The 17,201-nt window shown below is 40.1% G+C and overlaps 1 protein-coding gene across 2 annotated transcripts in view; it reads right to left on the bottom strand.

Moving 5' to 3' along the window:
• mctp2a (multiple C2 domains, transmembrane 2a) overlaps positions 1 to 17,201 on the bottom strand; it is a 55,442-nt gene that overhangs the window by 2,793 nt on the left and 35,448 nt on the right. For both annotated transcript variants that reach the window (XM_036150079.1, XM_036150087.1), the window contains exons 18-22: positions 14,967 to 15,086; positions 11,481 to 11,522; positions 5,061 to 5,170; positions 3,283 to 3,392; positions 2,188 to 2,285 (exon numbers count right to left, since the gene is read on the bottom strand). In XM_036150079.1, coding sequence (XP_036005972.1) covers positions 2,188 to 2,285; positions 3,283 to 3,392; positions 5,061 to 5,170; positions 11,481 to 11,522; positions 14,967 to 15,086 — 480 coding nt within the window. The remainder of the gene's footprint in view (positions 1 to 2,187; positions 2,286 to 3,282; positions 3,393 to 5,060; positions 5,171 to 11,480; positions 11,523 to 14,966; positions 15,087 to 17,201) is intronic.

Raw genomic sequence — 17,201 nt, forward strand, 5'->3', positions numbered from 1 at the left:
TTCTTTTTTGGCAAGTTGTGGTTTTGGCCTGTCAACTCATGACATGACATGAACCAAAAATTTGGTTTGTCAACAATTAATTTCTTATTTTACAAAAGGATAACTATACATTCGCATACAGCCAGTTTGGTTTGGATAGCTTTTTTTCCCCCTTAAATGAGTTCAGCATTTAACAACAGCCTTTGGTAATTATTCAGGTTTTCTTTGCCCGATACGGCACAATACACTCGGAAGGTGGCTGAGAGTTATAAGGAGCCAGATGGTCCGTGAAGGATAGGAGCCACCGTTAACAGAAATGGGGTGTATTATAAACTCCTTACAAACATCATAAAATTAAATGGCTTATTAGATTTGAGCATTTGTATGACTATTTCATTAATTCCTTGAGAACTCAGAACTACAAACTAAATAAAAACGATAATCTGTGATTAAGTTTATGTGAAATGGTTTGTCTACAGACAAGGATGGGACAAAGTGTCAACACTTGAGTTGAAAATTGGTACAGGGTAAATTGACCCTGAATGTTTTGCTTTCTCTCTTTCTGCTACTTACATTATGTAGAATTATAATCCAATTTCACCCATTAGATCAGATATTTAAATGTGTGCCATACCCTTTTTTTTCCCCACTTTTAACACCAAAAAAAATTTGCATTATTTTCCTTTTCTTAATTGCAAGCATAATCCAAAGAAGACAAATCACAGGTTTAACAGGGGGGAAAAAAAAGGCAGCTAGAATTTGAAAACTACCTTTTGAAGTTCACTTGCTGGGCTCAAACAATACAGTGAAGCTGTTGAATTAAAAAAGGTAAGAACTCTATGCTAATTAGCTGCTCTCCATTATTAGAACGGGAGATAGAATGTGGGAACAAAGTGACTGCCTCCTGCATCAGCACATGAAACTGTCCTCAGAACTGACAGATGCTTCTTATTTCCAGACAGACACGCCGTTGTCAGAAGTCCCCGTTTGAGGCACACTTTGTAGACGTGCAAAGGCACTAATTGCCAAGTCACATTTGCAAGAAAGACAGGAGTCAATTTTCCATCTTTTTGCTGTTTTGTGTCCACACCTATCTGAAGATTGAAGTTCTAAGTCAACAAAAACAAAAAGAAAACGCGGTGTATTGTTTGGATCTCCTGTGAATACGATGTTAAGATTATTTTTCACAGGACATAATGAAACACACGTATGATGAATCTTAAGGGTGCTTTGTGTTTTTTGTTTTTTTTTTCACGATTGGAGCCATTTTCAAGATGTAGTTCCTCTTTTAAACCAGGCTAAAAAGTATTGTTTCCATGGGATTTGAAAGCGAGTCATTTTCAAAGCTCAAACGCTGCATCCCAACGGGGGGAAGAGGACATACAAAGGAATCCGAATAGAAATGCATTCGCCACCTTGTTTTGCCAACTCAGTCAGCCAAATCTCAAACAACACAGGCTCCCTCCAACATCACAGAGGAGTCAACGCCGGCTTGCTGCAGGAGGACATCAAGGGCGCAGCTGAGAAACAGAGCGGGGTGAGAGTGCTTTGCCAGATTCAGACTGTCAGGATTTCTTGCTCTGGTGAGCTACCTGCGAGATGAAGGCACTGTGTTAGAACTTCATTTCCTGCCTGCGCAAAACCCCTCAGCCAGTGGACGGCGCGCAGCCCCGGCGACACTTATAACAAACCTGACAGCTCTTCTCGGATCGGAGATGTAAATGCAAATGACATATCAGCCGTGGCTAATATGTAATCACATATGGCACCCAGCAAGACAACCGGCGCTCACGAATATATTAATTGACTCCACCACCCCGAAGTGACTGAGGCCACGTCAGAGTTTCTGCGCTGACATAACAGCCGGAGTTGTCAGGAGCCGACTCTGCCTGCCGGTGCTCGGCCAATCACCGGCTCCTGCGCCGCTTCAATCAAACACGCGAGATTGCTAATAACGGACGAGGCTGCAGCCAGATAGCCGAGGAGAGATCTGAGCGCCTCCTCATTCAGGCACGGCGGTGACTGAGGATGGGGAGTTGCGCACCGAGGAATAATTGGGCCAGGGCTGCTTTAAAGGCGAGAGTCCATTAATAATCAAACAAAGCCGGAGGATATATTTCTGCAACACTTGGGAATTGCGCTACAGCAAATAATGCAGACATCTTCAGGGAATTCCGTCCCTATCTGTATGTAAAATTGGACCCTTACCTTCTGAACATCAGAAGGCACCCTCTGGAGGAAATCCAGTATTTCATTACTGTCAATAGTATATGGGCTGCGCAGTTTCTTGGTAAATTTGTTAATGCCTGGGAAAATAAGCACAAATAAACACATTGGTAAACAAAGCTGTCACAGCAAGTAGCATTGTTTTACAAAGCTGTGCGTTTCAACAACTGAATCATAAGATGCTAATCTGTTATGGATCAATTCATTTAGTCCAAATCATATGATCAATAAAGTTTGATTTGAACAAAACTTAAGAAACTTTTCTTGCTTTTTTCCACTTCAATCTTGTAACTTCTTGTGCATCTATATTTATTTTACAGATGGCTGCCGAGAGAAGAATATCCCCAGGGCCTTGTAATGGGACCATTATATTCACAGTTCAGTTCTGCGAGCACCTTAGCATGCACACAAAAGAACCTAAGGACCTAAATATGTGCAAGAAACTTAAAAGGCTTGCCTCGCAACCACAGAGATGGGGGTTAACAGGGAAGGCAGAGGATTGTCTCAGATTGTGAGTTTTTGTGTTTGATATGTTTTTTTCTGGTATTGATTGTGTTGAAGGCAATGTGGAAGTGCTGTGATTGTGGGCTTATACAGCTGGAGGAGGAGAGCCTGGTGAGGGCAGCGTTAGTGCCTGACCACTGAGACGACGCTGTGTTGCTGTATGACTACAGCAGATAATGAGAGGCTAGACCAGGAGCCTACAGACTGCCCAAGGACATCATGTTTTATATACGGCTTGCTCTTCTCTGCCTCAGCTTTGTTTCCGCACAAACCCTTGGTCATGCCTCTGCTGCATCAGCCCACACTGGGAAGAGTGAACTTCTGCAACTGTCTGATCTCTGTGCATCTGCAGAGGTGTAGGCATGGCAGAGTTCCTAAATATTACGCCACTTCATTAAATCAGACATTTCTAGTCAGAAAAAAAAATGGGCAAAGTTAATCTAGGTTCATTTTATATCAATTTTATTGGGAAACAATGCTTGCAATACTAGAACAGCTTTCTGTTCCTAAGATTTAGATTAAATTGTGTTGTTAATAATAATAATAATAATAATAATAATAATAATAACTTACCCCATACTAGCACAATGTACCGTAGTGGGATTAAATACAAAAGAAAAGCAGCCACAAACAGCACCAGGCCGGCCAAGCATGACATGAATGGCACCGACCAGTTGAATATGCTGTAAAAGAAAGACAGACAGAAGAATGTGACAAAATTCCAAAATAAAAATAAATCTCAAACTATACAGTTTCTAGCATCTCAATAAATCAGAACATGAATCATAAAGCTGATTTATTTTGAGTAATTCAAATATGAAAAAGTAAAACCAACATTTCTTAGAGTGATTAATTACAAGTGTATAGATTTTCTGTTTTGATCATTTATAGCTAAGGAAAACCCAAAAGTCTGGTTATCTGAAAATTTAACTATGACATAAGACCAATAAAAATGAGTCAATACAGAAACGTCATCCTGCTAAAAAAAAAAATAATATGCCCATATATTGGGGAGGGCTTGCACTCAATACTTGGTCTGGGCACCTTTTGCTGCAGCATCAGTGCTGACTGCCATGGGGGTGACCAGCCTGTGGCTCTGCTAGGATGTTCAGAAAGCTCATGTTGCTTTTATAGACCCCTTCAAACTGTGTGCATTGTTCAGTCCACTGTCTCTTCTCTGCCTCCTGACAACACTCCATAGATGCTGAACAAGGTTTAGGTCAGGTGAGTTTGTTGGCCAAACAAACAGTAACACCATGATTATTATAAATCTCCTCCTACATTTTTGAAATATTTTTTTAAAACATAAAAACACATAAAATTATATAAAACGAAGATCACCAGTCAGCAAAAAAATGATATAATCATAGAATGCAATGTATATTAAAATATTGAAATGTCGTATCACCATTATGGAATAAAGTTATATTGTGATATATATTGATATTGAATTAGTGTCCACCCCTAACGCAGGTATCGGTACTTTTGGTAGTGTGGGCGGGAGCCAAGGGTTTGGCGGCCCAAGCATCTCTGTAAAGCTGGTCTGTAAAGGGAGACATGAAGTGCTCTGAATATGTCCTGGTACACAACTGGTCTGTCTAACATAAAGCACAGCGGATGAACACCAGCAAATCATCTCTGAGGGTAAAAACTTTACGCAGGACCTCAAGCAGAGTGGATTTCGCTCCTCTCGGCTTTTCCTCCAGACTCCAAATGAAATGTAAAAACTAACTTTACCCTGGAAACAAGACTCTGCCCCAATGCGCAGCAGTCTTGTCATTGTTCTTCTTATTCTGACCAGGAATGGGGCAGTTGTATCCAATCTTTTGGAAATGTCTGGGTGTGATCCACACCCTTGTGAATCTGCCCCAAACCCTTAAATGGGCTTTGCTTCATTATTCTCTCTATGATGTTGTAAACTCTGTTGCTTGTGTACCTTTGCCTACCACACTTTTCACTAAACCTTCTATTAATATTCCTGAATAGAGCATTCTGTGTACGACCAGCTTATTTAGCAGTTGGTAGCTTACTCTCCTTGTGGAGGGTGTCAGCGATTCTCCCAATGATTGTGTAGGACATAAGAGGTCAGTATTATAAATCTGTTTTTATTGGTCTTAAGTAATATTCTTATGCTCTGGTGAATTTCATTTTGAGTTTCCACTAGCTATAAGCCATAATCATAAAGATTAACAGAAATAAACATTTGAAGTATATCACTCCATGTGTAATAAACCTATACAATATCTGCATTCACCATTTTTGAACCCAATCAATCAACATTTGATGATATTTTAATTTATTGAGGTGAACCTGAAACATCAAATAAAGTGTTTGTTTTATGTGGTCATTACTTTTTGACTCGCTCCCCGATGTTGGCGATTTCCTCCAAAACATTCTGGACAACCAGCACCACTTCCTGCACCATATGGATTTTATCCATCAAACCCTTTTTCCCAGGTTCCTAAAAAAGAAAAAAAAAACATAACAGTGAAAAATAAATCACAGACACTGATGAGGTGCACCGCATGTCAAATGTTGGGCAGAGCAGACAAAGACCCGTTTACCCCTGCCATGCTATCATGTGTAATTTATCTATTGAATGGCCCATAATGAGCAAACACTGTACATCTCCAGACTATGCTTTTGAAGATGAGACAGACTCGGCGCTCAGAGGCTGTTATCCTGGATGGGCTAAAAGATTTCAGCTTTTGTCGGCTGCGCACAATGGAGCCGTTGCACAAGTGCAGCACAATCAAGACTCTCGGCTAAGATGAAAAGTACACAAAATGGCCATCTGCAATCAGGCGGACTAGACAACTAAGAGAAGAAGTGCAGGGGCCTCGCAACTTCGGGAGAGTTTTCATTCCAGCAGCCTGCACAGGGGCAAGATGGAACATGTTTTTACAAATATGTCAGGTCTGCCTTTCTAACCTAAGCTAACGTTCTCTCGGCGTGAGAAAAACACTTCAGTCTGCTTTGTGCACCAGTTGGATATGTACTCATTTGCCTCTTTTTTTAAGGATGATTCATGCACATGAGCATATTTTTCTTAAAAAAAAAAAAAGCACTGATAACATATTTTGAGCGAGTACTTTTTTTTTTTTAGATGGTCTGAGTGTCTTTGTCCAAATGTAATAAATACGATCGCATCAAGCTGGGAAATAACGACAACTATGAAGCCTTCCAGGGCAGAGGAGTGCGAGATAACACAAGGAACGCAAGCTTAAGAGAGCTGAGAAGCCTCACATCAAAAGGAGGAAATAATGACATGAATGATGACAGGGAGAAGAGTGGGAGAGGAAGAGTGAGAGGGAGCGGGGAGGGATGAGAGTGCTGGGGAGGACGCTCTAATGGCCCCTAACAGGAGGCTTGAGGATGTCTATATGTTTGTGTTACAAGTCAGCTGAAGCCGCAGCCTGTGTGCACAGACAGGGCCCAGACAGAATGCCTTTATCAGAGCCTCACGAGGCCGCCCCTGGGAACACGCTGTCTGCCAGCACTGAGAGACTCCCCACTGCTGGGCCCACTCTCCACCATGAACGGTGCAGGAAGAGAGCAATTCCCACACTAGTGGAACCTCCCCTGCTGGGCTCTGATCTGGACAGACACTGAAGCCTCAGCGCTGTCCAAAAAAGGAGAAAACATTACAAATATGTTTTCGTCGAGATTACCATCTCCTGGTCTCGCCGTGTTGAAAGACGACTGTGTTTACGCATCATCTTGCTCTGCTGTCACTGCGTCAAGCCACAAACTATTCCTCGTTGAATGTTAACCGATTACTCCTTCGCAATGCTGCAAACGCTGTTGCAGTTTGAGGCTCCTGATGATCCCAGAACATATTTATGAAATGTAAATGTGAACGGCACCACTGCAAACCCACCAAGCCTCGGTTGTCCTGCTAAACTAGCAGGCCAGGAAAGGAGAACACTGATCAGACTCAAGGTAACTTTGGAGGAGCAGCAGGGAGCTATGGTTAAGCCAAAAGAAGCTGTTGGCTGGACAACTAGTGGTTTGTGCATTCAACATATCTGGCCTTTATGAAATGGTGGTAAAAAGAAAGCAATTGTTGAGATAAAGCCAGAGGTCATCCGATTTGTAGTATGCAGAACCAATGTAGGAGACACAGCAAACATATGGAAGGAGCTATTGTCCAATGAGACCAATAATATATTTTTAAAAATGCTATGGGAGGAGGAAATTTCACCCTGCACACAACGTCCCCACGGTGAAACATGGCAGTGGTGTCATCACGATGTGGAGTACTTCTTCTTAAGCAGGGACGGGGAATGTGGTCAGAGTTGAGGCAAAGATGGATGGAGCTAAATAAAGGACAATCCTGGAATAAAACCTTTTAGAGGCTGCAAAAGATCTATGCTGGAACGGAGCGTCATCGTCTATCAGGACAGAGACCTTAAACATACAGACAAGGCTGCAATGGAATGTTTTACATCAAAGCATGTTCATGTGTTAGAATATCCCTAACAAAGCAAAGACCTGTATTTAATTGAGAAGAATGGCCAAACGTTTTAGTCTCTAGACTTGCAAAACTGGTAGAGACATAACCCCCAAAAAAGATGATTCTGCAGATTATTGACTCCAAAAGCTGAATGCAAATGCATCCCATCATTTTCAGCTTTTTATTTATGAAAAAAGGAAACCCATATAACCGTTTTCTTCTACAGCGCAATTAAGCTCCGCTATGTGTTGGTCTATCACAGATTAATTTGTTCGAGTTTGTGGTTGTATTACGACCAAATGTAGAGAAGTTCGAGGGGAATGAAAACATTTGCAAGGCACTTTAAATCTAGCTTGAAACACAACTTTGGCAAAAAGAAAAAGATACTATGCTCTAACTTTAAAAGAATGAAAGCAAGCAAATAGATCGGCTTTGAAGCGTGTGTCCAGAAGCACCTGCTTTAGGATTGCACAAATTCACTATTGCTTTAGTAACCAAAAACCTAAGTCCTTCCAACATTAATCATCAGATGATCTTCTTTGTGCCTCTTTTTTTTAGGCACGTACCGGAGTGTAGAACCAAACAAAAATAAATAAAAGATATCCCACTTAAATAGAAAACGATGAGCAAACTGGGGGATGGACTAAATGAGTCCAAAATTTCCTCTGATTAAAAAACCTGCACAAAATCACATTCTCATTTCAGATAAATGGTAAAAGCTTCCTTTTAAGGTGCAGTAAATGGAGAACCAATTTGATCTCCAGCAGAAAGGTAAACACAGTCCCGCAGACATGTGTGCCGTTATCAAAGGCGGAAAATAAAAGCTCATTTAGCATAATTTTAATTAGAATGAACTATGCCAAATTTGAATTCTCACGCTGAATATTTATCTTGTGACTCTTTTGGGTGAAAATACGAGTTTGTCTAAATGAAAAACACCTGTGTTCGGAGCCATTTATCTCCTGGAGCTAAAATAAACCGAAGCATTTTTTTTTTTTTTTTTGCTGCAGTAAGGCTTTAGCTCGCTGCTGCTTTCGCGACGCACGCCACACAGACCGCGGGTTGCGCGTCTGACTCGGTGCATTCAAGGAGACCGAGCGGAGACAGTCGGGTGTCGAATGAGAGATGGCGCAACCACCAAGCCCTGGCTGGCACCCCCACAACCACGATCCCCATCCCTCATCCACCCTCCCCTTAACTCCCCATGGGCAAAAGCTCTGAGAAGGACTCAACCCCAGACCAGCGCCGGCAGCCGGAGGGCAACAAAAAAGCAGTCGTTTCATCTTCCCTGCTAATTTCAGCTGGAGATCTATGGACTTGTTTTGCCTCTCTGTTTCTTTATGTTATGATTAAATATCGTCTATCTGCTCAATTGATACCCGAGGCCAAAGGGAAGTCACTTTGCCCACACATAATCTGTAAGCTGTCTCCTTCCCTGAGGACAGATTTGTTCGCAGGCAGAAAATCTGCTCTGCATTATTCTGCTGTAACACCGCCTTGGCTTTCGTCTCTCTTTAACGTCATGCCTTCACAGGCTTCCTGCTCCAGCTGAGGTTTACATATTTCCTTTCTCAAGGGGTGAGGGGGTGGTGGGTGGAAGCATATTTGATGGGCGATCCTAACTTTTTGAGAGAGAAAAGCCTTTATTCATATGCTGAAGGAGCGACTAGGAAAAGGAATGCGAGGCTTTGAATACATCAAATTTAACACTGATCACTCTTTAACCCCAAATATTTTTTAAGACGACTTTGATAGGCCGTGTAACGCTACACTGTTTGATCACTCTGAATGATACTGCATTCAAGTGACAGCAAGACCATAACAAGAATTTCAAATAAGCCACTTTAAATTAAAGCTGACAGCTTAAAACAAACATGGGTGAGTGCTTAATTAGTAAATGAAAGGACATATTTCATTTCCAGCTTGTGTGAAAGGGCTTAGGAGGCTCATGGGAAAGCTTTCAAAAAGCTTTAAGAGGCGAGGGTTGAGTTTGCAAACATGTGGCACGGGTAGACCCATGAAGCAAAGACTGCCATTTCTTACATGTAAAAAAAAAAATAAAAAAATTTAAAATCCTCTATTATGTACTGAAGTTTCAAGGTATGTGAACGTCTGATAGTAAATCCAGTGCATCAAGGTAATCCTTTCCTATTTAGCATTCATAAAACCCCGTATTTCTTTGTCCCTGCTGTTTGTTTAAGCACCAGTTTCTCCTTTTGCAGATAGAAAGTGTGGCTTTACACCGCACAGCGATATCATGCAAGTTTCATCTGCGAATTAGCTCATTCCTTTCAGACAGGATTTGGTGGACGTGCCTGTGTATATAAAAAATAAAAAAAAAGAGAGAAAAGGAATCTGGCTCTTCTGTTGCCTCTGGTCATCTGCAGCAGAATATATTGAGCGCATTATGGATATGAATCCTGGGCCTAGACACGCAGCACAAGGGGTCAACGCTCGGAGGCTCCGTGTTAGTTCCACACTTCATTGCCATAAAACAATAATGCGAATCCCTGTTAACTTTTTCCCTTCTTTAGCAAAGACAGCGGGATGAGTATAATTGAATGTTGTGTGCAGTGGGAAGTATAATTTCAGGCTACTTAAAGATTTCCTGTTTTGTTTTTCAAGAGACACTAGAGAGTTGAAGTCAAAAACAAGAGGGGCGAAGTATTAGTTCACTGTTGGGTCCCCCATTTTGTTAAGATGCCCTGTAATAACTTGTAAGAAAAATGGTTTGTATACATTGCCTTAGTAAAGAATTGAGTACCAACACCCCTTGAACCTTTGCACGTTGTTTTCATATTACAACCACAAGCCTTATTGACTTTCATTGGGCTTTCTTACAAATAAAAATCTAAAAGACGGATAGTGTACACATATGTATTCAGGCCTCTTGAGTAGAGACTTTCAAGAACCAAATCCTGCTACAAATAATGTTACAAGTCTTTTTAGCTATGTTTTAATCAACTTTGCATATCCACAGACTGAAAATGTCTTTCCTCTTTGCAAGCATCGCCAAGGCTCAATCAGACTGGAGTGTGTCTGCATCAGTTTTGAAGTCTTACCAATATCTTTCAATTGAAATTATGTCTAGACTTTGACAGGGTCACACGCATGATTTCATTGAAACGATGACATTGTCGCTCTGGCCTTATGTTTAGGGTAATGCCCTGCTAAAAGGTGAATCCTGCACCAACCTTAAGTCTTTTGAAGACTTGGAGAGATTTTCTTTATTAACTGTCTTGTATTTAGCTCCATCTATCTTCCCATAAACTCTGCACAGCTTCCTAATTCCTGATGCCCCAACCACAAAGTTTTATTCTCATGGTAGTGTGAGCAGGGTAATGGGTTAGTGTTCAATTTCTAACCATGCATGTAGGGCAAGGTGTTCAACTTTGCTTTCATTTGACCAGAGAACCTTCTTTCACAGGTTTACTTTGTTCCCGACACAAATTGTTGCACGCTGTAAGCAGGACTTCAAATGGTTTTTATTTCAACAATGGCTTACTTCTTGCCACTGGTCCGTCAATGCCAGATTTTTGAAGTGTATGATTAATAGTTGTCTTGTTAAGAGATTCTCCCGCCAGAGCTGTGGATCTCTACAACTCCTCCAGGGTAACCTGCATGCTTCCCTGAATATTGCCCTCCAAGGCTTGGCCTTTGATGATCATGTCTTGGTAGGTTTTGTGTTGTCTTTCAGTTTTCAGATGACATATTTAACAAAGCTGTTTTTTTGTTTCATAATCCAGCTTCCCCACAACTTCCCTGACCTGCCTGCTGGGTTCTTTGGTCTTCATAATGCTGTTTGATCCCTAACATTCTCCAACAAACCAGAGAACAGTTGGATTTATACAGTCAAATTACAGTGCAGATTAAAGCGCAGATTCTGTTAAACAATTAGGCAACCTCTACATCATCGCAAGTGGGCGCACTGGATTTAATTTAGGGGTATCAAAGCAAAGACGGTTTAATACAAATTCATAAAAACATTTAAAACCATACATAATTGAATCCCATTTCACAATTATGAGCTACTTTTTGGTGGTCCATCAGCTAAAACCCTGATAAAATACATTGAGGTTATTGGTTATAATGCAATTTCCTGAACCAGACTAAGGGTCACCACAAACATGCCCTCATTATGTTTTTGATTTAGCCTTTGATGTTCAGAAAGAACTTATATGTACATTTTCTTCACAATTCCTCTGTTAATAAGATAACTGAATGCATTTATAAAATTAATTCAAGGTGAACCATATGCATGTCATAAAATTCAGAAAAATACACGAACATTTTGGAGCTAGATAAGAAAAGCTACCTTTTCGTCTTCCTCTTCGTCGTCACCCATGGCCATGTTCACCTACGAGAAAATAAAGGGTATGGGGTGATTTCCAACGAATGAGACATGTGGGCACTGGAGCATTTTTAACAAACACCTAGTAATGAAATTTTCTTTGAGCACATTCACCCCTATTGGGAGAGGCTTGTTTCCATAGAGACTGCATCACAGGGGTGACCTCACACAAAAGGAGAGGTGAAGAAGGGCCTTTCGCGCAAGAGCACTGTCACACCAAAAGCAATCTCTTTTTCCTCCACAACATAGGCACACAGAAAAACAGAAAAACGAAAAAGAAAGAGGGAGCAAAAAAAAAACCACACATTTAATTTGGATGTTGTTGCCTAGATAACTTTATATCAAGTCATCCCTGACCCTGCTGTGGCGCACACTGTGACATTGCCCGGGTGCAGAGTGGTGACATTGCCAGCCGTAGGGTCTCAGTGGGTTGACAGAGTCTCAGCGCTGGATACGAGGGTGAGTCTGGACATTTCCCAGAGACAGCATCTCAGCCAGTAGCCATAAACACAGTGACTGGCCCATGAGTTTGACTTTGGGGAGGGTGTGGGCCTGGCCTGTGGCCGGTAGTTGAAGAAGGCTTACAACACAGTGAAATTGGGGACCAGCTAAAAGTGTGAACATCTATAAACTCAACAGGCATGTGTATAGCCGATATCATTTACAAATTATTACTGAGAATATACTCTGTTGAAACATAAAAGCCCAGTATGGGTAGATCTAAATATTCACTAAGATACATATATATTACATTAAAGTGAGCTTTTACTTCTTTTTTTATCCCCTATAGCCCTTTTAGGATTAATAAAAAAATAAAAAAATGTAAGAACAAAATGACTAATACAAGCTGCTATAGATGGATTCAAACATCCTGGTACTTAGCACTGGAGAACAGCCATGCCCCCTTCAGGAGAAAGTAGAACCTATGGTTTAAGTGGGAGTCAGTGCAAAATCCAGCACAATGACAGCATAAAATATGCAAACATGTTTAATATGTTCTGGGTGCTAGGATATCATGGCAGCTAATCATTTAGTAAGAACAACAGTTCTTCTGTCCTATTTTCTACAGTATAATGAAAAACAAAGTTTAAACAATCAGCAATGAGACAGAAATTCTATCACTCCAGTCTGCCAACCATTGAAGAGCTCTTTAAACTTAAAGTTTTTCTACATAGCTTTGCAAATCAGTGAGTCTGGGCCAGGTTATGTAAATGTCTGGGTTACCTGGCATTATTCAACAATCTAAAACTTACCTGAGACCTCTGGATGAACCCCTGCACCAAACTGTTTAGGAGTTGCATTAACTCCCATTCGAATCATAGGGTCTACTTTCACCAGTTAAGTAAAGGAGGCACTGCAAGTTTCGTAGAAGTGACGTGATGACGCAGAGCCGCAAAAATTTATTAAATTTTTCTCATTTCTTCTGCTTTCGCTGTCACACTTAAATGTTTTAAATCACCAAACAGCTTTTCTTCTGTGACAGAAATACTCTTAGAAAACACAAAATGCAGTTTTCCAATAAAGACATTTATTAAGTAAATTAAGCTCGCCAAACCAACCTGGCACTATGTGAAATAGTAATTCAGCTACATTAAATATCACTTATATTTAACAAACCACTCCCAGGCCTGCTGTCAGTCATGGTTAAGAATAAATCGCTAAATAGAACCCATCTCACAACATGAAGTAGGCTAAAAGGCAATACCTTTTCACAGCACTGTGGATGCAAAGTTGCAATTTAGTACCAGCACTCTCATTGTAAAAATTCAACTCTTACAAAATGTTAACAAAAAGCTTTGATTGAAAAAAAAAATTACCAGCTAAAAATGTTGATGTTGACTGCTTCAACAAAAAAGTTTCAGAATGTTTTCTTCCTCCAAAAAGCCAAGTAATCTAGTCCAGTTGCTTTCTTTTAGGAAGCACACATATGCTCGACAAAGCAGCTATATTTTAGAGCCAACGAAACATAGAAACCACAGCTGGCATGTCAGTTACTTTTTAAAGTAGATAATCATTTTAGTCACTTTCTAACTTTTCCTGGCAACAAGAGCCACTGCCATTTATGGATGATGCAGAGCCTGCTGCTGTTGCACCATCTTCCTTGAATATCCTGCTATGCAGAAACAATGGATGAGCTTTGTGAAAGTATACAGAAGAGGACAGTACCTCCTGTAGTTTGCTGGTCATATTATTAGAATATCATGAAAAAGGTAAACTTGCATATTATATTCATTTATTATATACAGACTGATATTTCTATTGTTTATTTCAATTTTGTTGATTAAAATACCTAGGCTTTCATAACACCTGAGCAGTGCCACAGAATGATCAACTCCATGCCACACCACATTGCTGCAGTAATCCAGGGAAAACGAGACCCAACTATGTATTGAGTGCTGTACATGCTCCTATGCTCATGGCCAACATTTCTGGAAACCCTTTTTTGTTTTGTTTTGTTTTTTTTTTTGTTTTTGGCATTGATGTTAAGTAATATTCCAATTTTCTGAGAATTAGGGTTAGGATTTGAATTTAGGGTTTTCATTGGTTGCAGTTATAATCATCAAAATTACAAGAAATAAACACTTGAAATATATCAGTGTGTGTGTAACGAATGAATATAATATACAAGTTTCACTTTTTGAATGGAATTACTGAGAAAAAAGAAATAAAAATCACAAGATTCTAATTAGATGACCAGCAGCTGTATATCCGTAGCACTACACTGCCAATATGTTTAACACAGTATAATGTTATTCCAGTGGTGAGCAGGAATGGGGAATCACAGCCATCCTACATGAATGCTGCCAGAAGTATGTCTTTTGGATAACTTTTTGGTCATAAACTGTCATTACCCGTTTTTGCAAATTATAGTTAGAATGGACTCATCAAAATCCTTGGGTAGGGTTGTTTATTTTATGTTTTTCCCCAAATATCCAGGCTAATGGTCTCAAATCAAATTTCTGTGGACTTCCTCCTCCTCACTGGATAAATTGCAACATAAATATTTACCTTATGAACTAAGATTAGAGCTGCAGACTTTGCCATGAGTATTCTGTCTGGAGCAGCCGCTTTGTTACCCATTGCTACATGAGTGCAGTATACTCACGGTTCAGCACATTACAATTGTCTTGTGTTCACTTTTGTTCTTCTATGCTTTTTTTTGTTAAAATGTCTTACATATTTCTCAAATAGATTTTCTCATAGTTTCTTAAGAAGAACAAACTAAATTTGAAACACAATTAGCAAAGTGCTTCTTCATTGTAAAATCCTTACTTTGCCATCATTACTATTGGTAAACCATCTTTGTCTTGATGGAACAAATGTCACTCCAGATTTAATAGAGAAGTCCATGCTTATGTTGGATCATGTCCGAATGTTGCGTGGAGTTGTTAACCAATGTAAAAAGCAAGGTTCTATATGAATACATACTGCAGATTCCTCATCACTCACCAGTTCCTGGTTGGAGCTGGCCTTTTCCCTGGAGAGCTGGATGTAGTTCCAGCCGATGAGCAGCAGCAAGAAGAGCGGTAGCATGAAGAGCTCCCAATGCCACACTGTCACCAGGAAGATCTAAGGAGACGGGAGATGACAGGTTGAAGCAAAGCACATCATGCTGCAGAAACCTCAACAAGCTTTCAACAAAACCTGTTCCCAAGACAAAATATGTAACAGATTTAAGCGCTACAGCGCTCTAAAGCCTCGAAGATTTATCGCCAGGGGCAACAGATTTCACTCCTGGTTGTTTGAAAGTAAGCGGCATTCAACTTTTTAATATCTCGAAATCCTATTTGCGGTAACACTGTGCTGGCAGCATGCCTTTCTGCTGGAAAGAAAGTACGACACGGATAGGCATGATGCTGTCCTTTTAACTTTCACATCAAATCCTCTTAGATTCAGAGGCAGCGATACTCTCTGACGAAGCACATATGGCAACTGGGGGAGCATGTGCACCGTTTACCCCCTCTGTGGCGATGATACTGAGAAAAGTCAAGACCCCTGGTAGAAATAAGATGGCTCACGCTGAATGAGTAATCCTTTATAATTCTGTAAAAGGAGTGGTGCTAAGCACATTGCACAACACCCACTGAATTTCACAGCGGAGCGCTAATTGGATGGCTGCATTTAAACCCATTTACTGACAGCCTAATGAGTCTGTCTCTAACTGAAACGATCACGGATGTGTGAGGGGGGATCACACAAGCAGGTTGACAGGGATGAACTAAAAATGTCCCCCTACAGCAAGCCAAATCTTAAAATCTACACCAATCTGAAGAAGTGCCAACACTTCCAAGATACGGTCAACCTTTATTCAACAAAGACATTTTTCCTTGCAGTTTCTCATACATTTAATATAATCATCACATCCTTTGCAAGAGTTAGTCATTAAAGTTCCCCGAGTTGCACAAATTAAAAGTCTACTGATTGCTTTGAAGGTGCACAGATTCTTTGGATATTGAACTTGACCAGATGAACCTGTGACTGGAACTTTAAAATCCAACTTGATCTTGCAACGGCAAGATAAAGCTAATTCAGAGCTCAAGATCAGAAAATTCACAAGAACGTGACTGTTTATGATACCACAAGCATGCATCTCCATATTTATACTTTCACAAATCACAAATAGTGTTTCCAAGGACCTGCTCCCTGGGTAGAATTCAGTCCAGGTTTGATTTCTTTAAGTACAACAGATTTAAACGAAGAACTTATCTAAGGTGCTTCTCAAGACAAAAGGAAGTCAGAACTTCCTCCCAAATTAAAAGGTTTCATATATATATATATATATATCTTGAGCGGATTAAAAAGAATATCTGGTCAGTATAAAACTTACCGGTTGAGGTTCAACCAAACCAATTACTTGGATTTTTAAACAACAAATTATCAAATGCAGAACACATTCCTAAAAAACAAACTGCGAAACAGTGCAAAGCTGGAAGCAACTGTCATTGTTTGCCTTTCCACTACCTGAATAAAAGTTTAACAAATCATAAAAATTGTGTTAAGTGGTGAAACATAATTCAGTTCAGGCTTGTCCAGTGTTACTACTTTTGATTGTGAACTACCATAAAAAGTCAGCAAACTTAAATGTTAGCTCCTGTATCATTAGCTACCTGCAGAATTCCACAATAGTTCCCTAAAAAGATTTTTTTTTTTCTTTTTACACTTTTTTACACTGTTTCTACACTTGGTAGCCAAAAGGTTGTCACAGAAACAGTTTAAAAGAGGTGGGGCTTCTTTTAAAGTTGTTTGCATTCTGTCCTGTCTGACAGTGTAGCATTAGGAATTGCTGACTTAATGTCAAAAACAGATTTACTTTCAAAGTGGAGCATTACTGCTTTCAATATAGTGCTCCACTTGATATATATACAAAAAACTTTATTGCATATTATTTTGTAATTATTTCAAGGTTAATGGACACAGAAATGGAGAGGTAAAACAGAAAGAAAGAAGAAAATAGAAAGTCTGACAAGAAATGGTGACAAAACCAGAGCAGAGGAAAAAGAGGGTACAAGATAGCATCCTCGGAGTCTGCTTCTACACCTGCATAGAGATATAAAAAGAACAGCAAAACCAACCAAAAAAGTATCACAGGTCCAAACACCCAACGCCATTCATAACGTCACTGAAAAATATGCAGTATTATTTAATACAAGATGTAGTTGGTGACAGCCAAAGCTAATTATAGGG

This window comes from Fundulus heteroclitus, chromosome 2 (genome assembly GCF_011125445.2).
Source record: "Fundulus heteroclitus isolate FHET01 chromosome 2, MU-UCD_Fhet_4.1, whole genome shotgun sequence".
NCBI lineage: Eukaryota > Metazoa > Chordata > Actinopteri > Cyprinodontiformes > Fundulidae > Fundulus > Fundulus heteroclitus.